This window comes from Toxorhynchites rutilus, chromosome 3, assembly GCF_029784135.1.
Source record: "Toxorhynchites rutilus septentrionalis strain SRP chromosome 3, ASM2978413v1, whole genome shotgun sequence".
Classification (NCBI taxonomy): Eukaryota; Metazoa; Arthropoda; class Insecta; order Diptera; family Culicidae; genus Toxorhynchites; species Toxorhynchites rutilus.
The window spans coordinates 136,403,995-136,415,319 of NC_073746.1; the positions used below are offsets into that span (position 1 = coordinate 136,403,995).

Consider the following 11,325-nt stretch of genomic DNA (forward strand, 5'->3'; position numbering starts at 1 on the left):
TAGCGATATTGGTCTCTAGATATAAGATATCCCAGATACGGTCGCGGTTATCCAATCAGGATGGACCGTTTTTTCCTTCTTGGATTTATCTACCAAATGTGGAAAGTGGATAACTATGATGTGACCGCATAAGTTTCCTAATTAGGTTCTCAAATAAGTTGATTTTATGCTTTTTTTTCTATTTTAAACATCAATCGATCAATCGTTCAAGGGTTCTGACACTGATTCGCCGTTCACTGATTTATCGAACGCGCAAGCATTTGGCAATGTCAAGCATGTCATTTTAATTCTTTGATATTACTTGATATTGAGAGATATTTCTCCATATTCTGCTCGGCGAATGACGTAAGATGGGGCGAGTCACGATATTCCCGAAGGCGAATGGCATGACTATACGCCCATGTTTGTGTAGGAGACGTAAACAACAAAATGAACAAAATCGACTTTTTCGCTGTTTCGCATTCTACACAATGTAATACGTAGGCTCAAGATGCGAACAAATAGTTTCTGTTCGAAAACATTTGAACAGTTTTGAGATAACTTTTTCGAAAAATCACTGTACGCATAACAGACGTAGTTCCATACATCATTCGAAAATCTACAATTACCAGTATTATGTGCTGTAAGCTAAATCTACATTTGAATCACATTTTTTAAAGAGTCCAAACATGCCTTTCATGATAGTATGTTATCACTTAACATTTCTTAATAGATGAATATAAGAAACCATTGAAACGCTGCTTATAGGCCTTCTTCTTACTGCAGCGGGGCGTCAGCGTGGCTTGGGCGGGGTGTGATACTTACGATTAATCGTGTGGGTTCTTACCGATGTGTTCACACCAGGCTGACGTGTCGTGAGCGTGGTTTTGACGTGTGGCTGGCGTGCAAACGAAAACACTTCACGGCGGCGATATTTGTACTTCTCCGCTTTTCTCTTGCATATGTTTGTTTGTAGTAGCTGACTGGTTATTTAAAGTCTGATTTTTTTTACTTACACCAACGTTGTGAGTAAATGTTGAGTACGTTGAATTATTCGATATCGAATTTGATGAGTGATAATGCTAAGAACCAATATTATATATATTTTACTTTAATTTGATTGTTTCATTATCTACTTGAAAATTCAAATGCAGAAATTTAAGTAGTTACAACATAAAAAAACGAAATTGCTTCTCTACGTCCATCGCAGTGCAGTGAACAGAGAATAGTAACTATATGGCCATGTTCTCACTGCAGCGGGGCGTCAACGTGGCGTGAGCGGGGCGTATTCACTTCTCGCCACGATAGTTTAATTCACTCACATTGCACCGTGCCAGCGGCGTGTCTTCAGCGTGTTTTATGAAGATTGTCAATGTGTATTTTTGAATGAAAAAATTAAAATTGATTTATTTTTAAATATTCCAACATCATCGGATGTATCCGGCTAAAAACTCGGAGGGTGAAAAACGTAAAAATTAAAAAAAAAAAAAAAACAAATTAATTATGTCACTACTACAAACAAACATATACAAGAGAGAAACGGAGAAGTACAAATATCGCCGACGTGAAGTGATTTCGTTTGCACGCCAGCCACACGCCAAAACCACGCTCACGACACGTCAGCCTGATGTGAATACATCGGTAAGAGCTCACACGATTAATCGCAAGCGTCACACACCTCACCCAAGCCACGCTGACGCCCCGCTGCAGTGAGAACAAGGCCTAATGGTGTTGGTGATTACGTCTTCTATGCAAACATGGGCAGTATAGTTATCATTATATGACATTTGAAGTGGTGTCCGAGAAGTCCGACCGAGAACAAGGCCTAATGGTGATTACGTCTCCTATACAAACATGGGCAGTATAGTTATCATTATATGACATTTAAAGTGGTGTCTTCTTCCGTTGTTGACTGGTATAGGAAACAGTAGCTAAAATAAGGTTTTTTAGCTCATTGATCCGTGTCTGCCTGTTGGGCAGAAAAAAGGGACGATGTCAGAAGTCTCCACTGCCGACGGTCATCTGCCGTAGCTTCACTTGCCGCCAGGTAAGATTTGCATCAACAGTTTGGATGTCATTGGTAAGGCTACGCCGCCAAGAGCCTTTCAATATTATTTTTATTTCTCTATTATAGTGACTTTCAACACATTTCGGCTGGTTAGTCACTTTTGGAAGAATGTCGGGAGTAATCGCCAAGAGCCTCTGGGTTTGCCTCTTCTGCGCTGTCCTTGTGAATTTCAGTCGGGGGCATCTCTGCAGATCTCGACTTTCAACACATGTGGCTGGTTCGTCACTTTTTACTTTCCATTTTTTTTTTTGGAAGAATGTCGGAAGTGAGAATTGAACTCGTGACCTTCAGCGTAAGAGGTACGGATTTTACCAATACGCCAGATCGCCTCCACGAGCATTCACATACATCATCACCGGCAACTTTGACGTTGGCAAAATAAGTCCAAGAGAATAGTTGACGGGACGGTGACGTGACGCTGTATGTGCAGCGCACTGTATTCTGACTCGATCATGTTCTAAAATTTTGGAACTGTCCCACTTTCTATAATTATCATAGTTATATTTACCTTGAGCTTGTATTTACATGTTTATGCGCTATGTCATTTGAGGATGTTTACAGGTTAGAAATGTCAAAATAAAAACATGCGAGTCTCGTGCGTTCAAAAATTTACAAACACGCATTGCATTTCAGTCGATCACATTTCAGTTGGCAAAGCAATTTTTAGTGTCTTTTATGTATAACTTTAACTAGTTTTTTACTGAATAAGTTAAGCCCGATAATAAGAAGCCATGGGAAAGACTGTCAATGGAAATCGGGCTTCAAAAACGGGGCTAAAAATGTCGTTGAAAAAATTCCGCGAGCACACAAAAAATCCTGCGATTTTTCTATCGTAAGTTTTGAAACATGTTTAACTTTATGAAGTGCAACTTAAATTTCCACTCAAAACAGCGTCCAATCATCACAAGCGGAGAACATAAAAAGTCTAATCAAGTCGTTATACGACCACGGTCACAATCTGAATCTGAACAAGGACAATCAAAAATCTTATCTCGATGAGTTGGTGGTGGATGAAATGGACGAAGAACAGATTTGGCAGCAACTGGAACTGAAGAACGAACAACTGTTGGAAGGAGACTTGTCTAAGACCAGTAAACTTCTATCGATGGGATCCAAACCCATGTTGCTTCCTTTTCGGGAAGAATGTGACAGTGGTGATCAAGAGGACGAATCTGAAGATGAAACGGTTGACAATACCGAGTCCAGAGCGGCAGTTAAAGGTGCACGGAAAAAGAAGGATTCTAAAAAAGAAACCAAACAAAACAAGCGAACTAAAGGATCCGTTATCGATGATCAATTCTTCCGACTTGAAGACATGAATAAATTCTTGGATGAAGAAGATGAGCGCGAAATGAGACGTCAATCGGGTAAACCCGACCTGAATCCACTCGTAGATATTGATTATTTCAGTGAGCATATCGGTGAGGTGAGTATTATGCTTCGGTAATGTGCTTGTCGCATTGATAACTGTCTTGTTTTTCCGAAAAAGGATGAATCCAGTGATGCAGAGATTAAATATTCCGACTTTTTCGATGATGATGGAAATTATGAAGATGATGATTCTGCTGATGGGAATGATCAGAGTAACGATGATGATGAAGATACGAGTGAGGATGATATGGAGGACAAAAACGCTGAATTGGAGGAAAATGGTTCACCGATGAATGAATCTGAAGAAGATAATTCTGAAGATGAAGTGGAGCGAAATCGACAGCTTCGTTTTCAGTTATACAACAATTCTGAATTTTGTTTACCAGAAAACGAAAGCATGAAGACTCCGGTAACACAAGCCGAGGCTCCGAACGAAAAAGTTGAAGATGAAAAAATGGAGGAGGAAGAAGAAAATGCAAATAATGGTTCAAAATCATCATTCGAGTTAAGACAGGAAAAACTTCAACAACGAATTCTGAAGATGGAAGATCAGCTTTTGAAAGAAAAACCATGGCAGTTGAAGGGCGAAATATCCGCTGATACCCGACCCCAGAATTCTCTGTTGGAAGAAATTCTTGAATTTGAGTCAACAACAAGACCAGCCCCGGTTATAACAGAAGAAACAACAATGCGATTAGAAGATATCATAAAACAACGAATTAGAAATAAGGCCTTTGATGACGTTGAGCGAATGATTCGTCCTCCCGATAACCCAAAGGAGTATCGTAAACAAGTTGTGCTGGATGCGGAAAAAAGCAAAGAATCCCTCGCCCAAATATACGAGAAGGACTATCTGAAGCAATTGGAAAAAGCCAATCCGGATGCGGGTAGGGAACGCATTTGTACTTGTACTTTGTATGACTAATTGTTTTTATTATAAAATTTGTTATACTCGCAGATCAAGCTGAGGAGGAGGAGCCGAAGGAACACAAACAAATACGAAACATGATGAAGACTCTGCTGGCTCAGTTGGATGCATTGTCAAACTTCCACTACACTCCACGTCCCGCTGTGCCCGAGTTGAAGATAGTAACCAACACACCGGCCATCAATATGGAAGAGGTTGCGCCGGTGGCAACCAGCGATGCGGCGTTGCTCGCCCCCGAAGAAGTTCACAATCGACCAAAGGGTGACGTTATGAGTAAAGACGAACGGACTAAGACCGACAAGAATCGCGAGAGGCGTCTGAAGAAACGTTTCCAGCGGGACAAATTTGAACGACAAAACGAGAAAGAGCAGAAACTTCTCGAGAAGGGTCTCGCATCGAAATCGAAGGAACTGCAAGGAAAGCTGCTCAAGAAGGTTACCAAGGCCAAGAATGTGAGCGCCATGTCGGAAAGCAACAGCGTTTCCAAATCTTCCGCGGCGTTCTTCAATCGGTTGCAAGATGAGGTCAGCACGCAAATCAAGGGTAAGCAAGACCCCAGTAGCAAGAAAAGCAAGAAGAATACCGATGGAATTAGGGCTACACACATAAAACTGTAGTACGGATTGTTATTGAATATATTTATGATAGAGAAAAGTTTGTATGTTGTATTTACTTTTGTGATTGTTCTGTACGCGCGTTACATTCTTTGAACTATCATACAAAATTCAGTCTGATCTGTGTTATTTCTTCTTACAATTGAATCGTTTGTTCGAAAAACCCCATAAACGCCACTTTTATCGAAATTGACTTTTTGGTAGATTTTGAGTCCTTGACCGTATCTACATCGACTATCAAAGCCCCGAATTGGTATTTCTTCTGATTTTGATTTCGACCCGGACACGACCCCGAAATGTAAGTGTGGTGTTCGGCAGACAGCAGAATATAAAGCGGAAGTTATATAAAGGGCAACAATCAATGGAACGTCATACAAAAATAGGAGGGGAAATGTTTGAATCTTGCCACTGTCTAACGTCTTTTTCGGGTTGTAAATTCTTTCGACAGTCCTGTATCATTGTGCTTACCCTGCCACACAATGCACGATTGGCTGCTTCGGATTGGTCTAGTTAGCCCTCAATTAAGAACTGTTGAAGTGCACGAAGAACACTAAGCTGAGAGCCAAATATTTCAATAAAAAATCCAGTGCTACATTTATAATAGCAATTTTGTTTCAAAGCTACAAATCATGTACTTAGAAGCTCTGTTTTAAAATCTCGTCAAATCTTGAAATTCATAAAATAAAACTCATCTTAATGGAAAAAATTCTCCTAGATTGATGTGTATTGCTATTCTCACATATTGCACATAAAGATTCTAACTAAATAGTTAAAACTCATCAATTTAATTGTTTATTACAGGGATTCTCTAATATGTAGCCTCTTTTGTCTTCAGACAAAAGCTCATTGACGATGTTTATTTCCCTCACCTGCTCAATTCCCGTTTCGGAGGAATGGAAACTGAGTGTTGATTGAAGGGTAAATGTCGGATTTGGTGAACAGCTGCACTCTTCTAAATTCTCCATCGAAATGCATCTTGTAACAAACATTCTCAAACATGTAACTCAGAACATCCTCACGTAAATTGTATCTACTTTACATCGGATAATTTCGGACGGCATTATCTTATTTAACACGTATGGTTTCAATTGGATTCTGGATTGGAAAAAATCGATGCTGTGCATAATTATTACAATCGGGTTCTCAACTACGTTAACCTGCTCTAGGCATGCTACAAAGACGGAAAAGTGCGTGAATTCTTCTCCCTGATGCTTCCTCAGGCTTCGCTCAAAATAATTGGAAACAGATTCTCGTATACTTTGATGGATGTACGCCAATCGGTTGCGGAAACTGCGATTTAGATTTGCTGTTTTCTCTACATAATGGCGTAGGAATCACAGCTTCTATAAAACGGCATTTTTTCAAAAATTAAGCCGATGACAATGTTTTTCCATAAAGTACACACATTTTGTACAGATCAGACTTTCGTTATGTACGCGTATGCTGATTATACATGCAATTTTAGAAATGCATGTGCGTGAACCATGGTGAACCAGATTGAAATCATTTTTGTTCGCGAACTTTGAATGGGAGTTAAATAAACAAACTCGTGATCATGGTGGAGATTCATAAAATGAATATTTACTCGCAAGTATACTCATGATGCAATGCAAAAATATTATTTGTATAAAACAAACAAACCATGCACAAACAAACAACTAAACACAGTACACTTTCGTGGTACGCACAGAGCAAATTCTCAAATTGGCTAACCATATTATGGACACCATGGAACAAGCATTCTTGTCTTCAATTCCTGAGTTTATCATGCCATTCTTTTCTTCTTCCCTGGCCACCCTGTCAGCGAATCGACGAAACATTGTGTATTCACAGCCCTGAATGTATCAAACAATTCGATGAATCGAACTGTTTACAAATCGCATGGTATCCTACACGACTTATCGTTGCAATCGTCGTCTTATTACGAAAAACAATGAATTTTATTCAGGAAAATAATCACGTTCTTTACATTTGGAACCAAACGCTAAACACGGAAATCGAACAGGAAGTCAATCAGCTGAAAACAGTCCCAAATGTTACAGTTAAGGTGGAGAATGCAGAGCGAGTTCAACTTGGTATATTATTTTATATTCTAAAATTTAACTGTGCATTGTAATTTCATTTTTAAATTGCCATAGCCGGCTATGGGCAATCGCTGTTCGATGTGGTTCTAGCCAATGTACCTACGGACAATTCTAACCTGGTCTCCCACTTACTAAAACTTGTTAAGCCAAAAGGAAAGGTCGTTTTCAGGGATGACTCAGCAAACGGAGATGCGATTCGCTCAAATCTATTACTATCGGGATTTGTCAATATAGTATCGGTGGAAGGGAATGGTTTGTATATTGTCACGTACTGGGTAGCAAGTTGATAACAGTTGTGTTATCATATCTAGCGAGTTATGTGGTTTCATGTTGGTGTCTGATATTTTTTAGTGTTCGTTGGTGAGAAACCAAATTATGAGATCGGATCTGCGGCAAAACTTTCCTTTGGAACGAATAAAAGTAAAGTTGCCGCTGTTTGGAAATTGGATGTTGACGATGAAGAAGAGTTAATTGATGCTGACGAATTACTAGACGAAGAGGACAAAATCAAGCCAACGGCCGAGTCTTTGAGAGGTAGCTTCAGGTGTTCTGTTTGATTTCAAATATTAATAAAATATTCCAAATAGTTTGTGGAACTACTGGGAAACGTAAAGCGTGTAAGGATTGTTCATGCGGGCTCGCAGAAGAGCTTGAATCAGAAGCGAAAAGTGTTGCAATACAAGCCGTTGCTCAGAAATCATCTTGTGGAAGCGTAAGTATTCTTTTTATTGCTGTCGGAATTTTTTGTATTGCACATTGCATTTTTTGTAGTGTTATCTAGGGGATGCATTCCGTTGCGCAACTTGTCCCTATCTTGGAATGCCAGCGTTCAAGCCAGGAGAAAAAATTCAGCTGTCCGATACTCAGATGCAGGCTGACATTTGAATGAGTTCCGCAACAGATGATATTGACGAAACAATGTAATTTTTGAAATAAAGAGAATAGAAGAGTAAACTGAAACTTAGTTTAATGAATGCTAATGCATTTGCTGAAATACAAGAAGAAAGTCTATCTGATTGGCCCACCTGGCGTTATTTTATTTTTAATTAATTGTATGTGTTACAATAACGAAAGCCCTAGAATGTAGAGATGGGCAAACCGTTCATGAACTGATCAAAAGAACGAGTTCACCCAAAAGAGTGAACGAACTGCCGTTCTTTTTTGCTGTGCAACAGTTCATATGAACTGTATACCCAGTTCAGAACGAACTGTGTACGGCGAATGATGAACTGATAATACAGTTCAGAACGAACTGACCGCTGGCAGAACTGTGCATGCAGTTCAGAACGAACTGTGTACGGTAAGCGGTGCGTAAGAGCTAAGACAAGACGTGACAACTGGCTTCTTACTCTTCTTTCTGCATTTTCTTCGACTAAAGCCGGGTTCAGACGGTGCGAGTAAGCATACGAGTCGATCTAGTCAGTTACTGCAGTGCAGCTACTCACACCGTGTGAACACATCATGCCAGTTAGTGTCATGTGTGATTCGGCGTGCGAGCTACTTCAAAGTTTTTTGAATTTACTCGCACTCGCATCCCTCAAAACGTCAAAAAACAGAATTTAGCGTTCGAATCAGGGATGCCAAATGTAAACAAATGTCTCTATTTTTAAGATATTTGAAAATATGCGAAGATATTTATAGACTTGAAAAATATTGGAAAAACAAATAAAACCCTAATAGTTTCTAAACGGAATCGTTGTTATTTTGTTTGGCACACTGGCGGGGCACGTTTTCTTATTGAGACAGTTTTATTGGGAATCTAAATATAAAATCATCATCGGGCACAATTTTCATTCAAAATTCACTCACAACTTGCAAAAAAAAGTATTGTTCTAAGAAACAGAATACATATTCGATTTGAAAAAAAGTATATTTTCATTCATTATTTTAGTTTTTGAGACGTATTTATTCCTCCGGCGAATCTACTATCATTTTCATTTCACAAATTGGTACACGAAGCTGCTGTCAACGCGAAGTAAATCAAATTTTGAAAAATCTTTTAGACTGCCATTTGTAGCACCACATACTTTCGGAATTAATTAAGCTATGGATGCTTTCGAGGTTCTAAAAAATAGCGACAATAATCTGATATATATTCCATATTCCAGAAGAAAGGCACATCATTTCTAGTTTCACTCATGAGTGTATATTGGCGTTGTATTTGTGGAGCAATTAAATCCAACAGTTTTTTCACTTTTTCAGGTGTTATTTCCAACACTGCTCTGTACTCTCGGGGATCATCATCGTGGAGTTACTCCAGTATTGTATTTGTTACTCCTTTTCTTTGCATCCAATTCCTGGCCCGAATCCTTTTTTCTTTCTGCTTTTTTCGGATAGTACCCTCAGTTCAAAGAAATTCAGCACAAAGTATTTGTAAACACGGCCAGCGTGTGTCTCGCGATAAAATTTAAAATTGTGTAATGATAAATTCAACTGAAAACCTAAGCCGAAAACAGCCAATAAATAAGTTGATTTCGGATCAATCATCTGTCAAATTCGGACCTGATTGCTGTTTCTGACTATTTGATGGACATTTGAAAAATCGTCTGGCATCTCTGGTAAACCCGTACTTAGTATCTAGTTTCTTGTCAGCAGCTCACATTGTGTGAACGGACAAGGCGAGTCAACCATTTGTCAAGCGAGTTCACCGGGTCAGTAGCTGCTCGTTGTGAAGTCAGCTACTAGCAACGTATAAATGGGCCTTAAGTGCTAGATAACAGGGAAGCGAGATGTGAAGGTTGCCAAATGTTATAAAATTTCGGAAGATTATTTTCCCATGAAAAACATGTGTTCTTCGTATCAAGTATTTTCTGAGTTGCATAATTTTTTTGTATTAATCTTCCAACCGAATATCACATATTTTAAACAATAAGTATTTTCCTGTTATTTTGGTATCCAAAAAATAAAATGTGAAGAGATAAAGAAAACTAGAAAACGTAGATTTGATAGTAGGTGTATGATATGTTGACATATATGAATTAAATTCAAAGTTCATTTTATTTATCATGAGATTACGGGCCTTACCGTTTACACTTCAAGATGAAAACGGAATGGACGACACGCCATTAAATTTCGTTTTACGAGTTAGAGAAAATGATGGGTTTTCAGGTAGAATGAACACTCTTCAAATAGAAATTATGAATGAAAATTAACTTCTCCGTATCATATTAGTGTTGATTGTGAATGGAAAACTTTGCTTTCTTCATTTGGTCAAACAATCTCGTACAAAAATTGTATCTGAAGATAATTTTATATTATAATGAGTAGTTTTAGTGAGAATATCGGAAAGTGTATAGAAAACAGGTCAAGTTAGGATGAGAAAGACGTTCTTCAAGTAAATAAATAACGCCAAGTAAAAATTTTCATTCAGGTTTTAACAATTTAAAAGTGCCTTCGGGCCGAGTAGTAAGACTTGTTAAAAGCTTATTTCGTTTCCAGATATCGATACCGTATCTCTGTCATCGCGGATAAACTTCAATTCGTTTTTACCGTGGAGTGTATACGGAAATAAGGCCTTATAATTTAACTTTGATATCGTTCAAATACTAACAGTACTGAAATATTGATAAAATCATACATTCCCAAATAATAACATAGCGTTTATTCAGGTTTTTTTTCCGTAGGTATGTATGGTTTATTCAAGTTCCAATATGATTTTAAATACTTTTCTGCTGCCTTGGTTGTTATTTGTTATTAGATTATAATTATATTGCTAACTGCTTTACGGTTGCAAAATAATTGAATGCTCTTCTCTGTTAGGTCGCTGCTATTATGCTATGCTAGATGGCAAAATAATCCCGAAAAGATGTAGGGTGGAAATTCCGATGCAATGTTTCCTTCTCTTCGGGAACACCGGACGTAATAGAAACGAAAATATACAAAAAAACCATTATAGAAATTATCGCTAAATTGAAATGTGAATGCAACAATTATTCAATTTTGAATATATTTGGCAACACTGTGAAAATGTTGGAAATCCCATTTTTGTATATTTATCTTTGTTAATTATTTTACTCATTAAGGTCCATTTATACGTTGCTAGTAGCTGACTTCACAATGAGCAGCTACTGACCCGGTGAACTCGCTTGACAAATGGTTGACTCGCCTTGTCCGTTCACACAATGTGAGCTGCTGGCAAGAAACTAGATACTACGGCACGGGTTTACCAGAGATGCCAGACGATTTTTCAAATGTTCATCAAATAGTCAGAAACAGCAATCAGGTCCGAATTTGTCAGATGAGGAAAATGAAAATGATAGTAGATTTGCAGAAGGAACAAAT

General features: G+C 38.4%; 2 protein-coding genes across 2 annotated transcripts; both read left to right on the plus strand.

Annotated features, from left to right (window-relative positions):
- Positions 1-2,622: 2,622 nt before the first annotated feature.
- LOC129776501 (U3 small nucleolar ribonucleoprotein protein MPP10) lies at positions 2,623-5,019 on the plus strand. Its single transcript, XM_055782181.1, has 4 exons — positions 2,623-2,879; positions 2,939-3,473; positions 3,537-4,305; positions 4,377-5,019. Exons 1-4 carry the CDS (start codon positions 2,779-2,781, stop codon positions 4,961-4,963), a joined length of 1,992 nt encoding a protein of 663 aa, XP_055638156.1. The 5' UTR covers positions 2,623-2,778; the 3' UTR covers positions 4,964-5,019.
- A 1,792-nt stretch (positions 5,020-6,811) lies between these two features.
- LOC129778369 (anamorsin homolog) lies at positions 6,812-8,060 on the plus strand. The gene is made up of 5 exons (XM_055785237.1): positions 6,812-7,035; positions 7,099-7,296; positions 7,396-7,578; positions 7,632-7,756; positions 7,816-8,060. The coding sequence occupies exons 1-5, from the start codon at positions 6,894-6,896 to the stop codon at positions 7,927-7,929; spliced, it is 762 nt and encodes a 253-aa protein (XP_055641212.1). The 5' UTR covers positions 6,812-6,893; the 3' UTR covers positions 7,930-8,060.
- Positions 8,061-11,325: the final 3,265 nt, after the last annotated feature.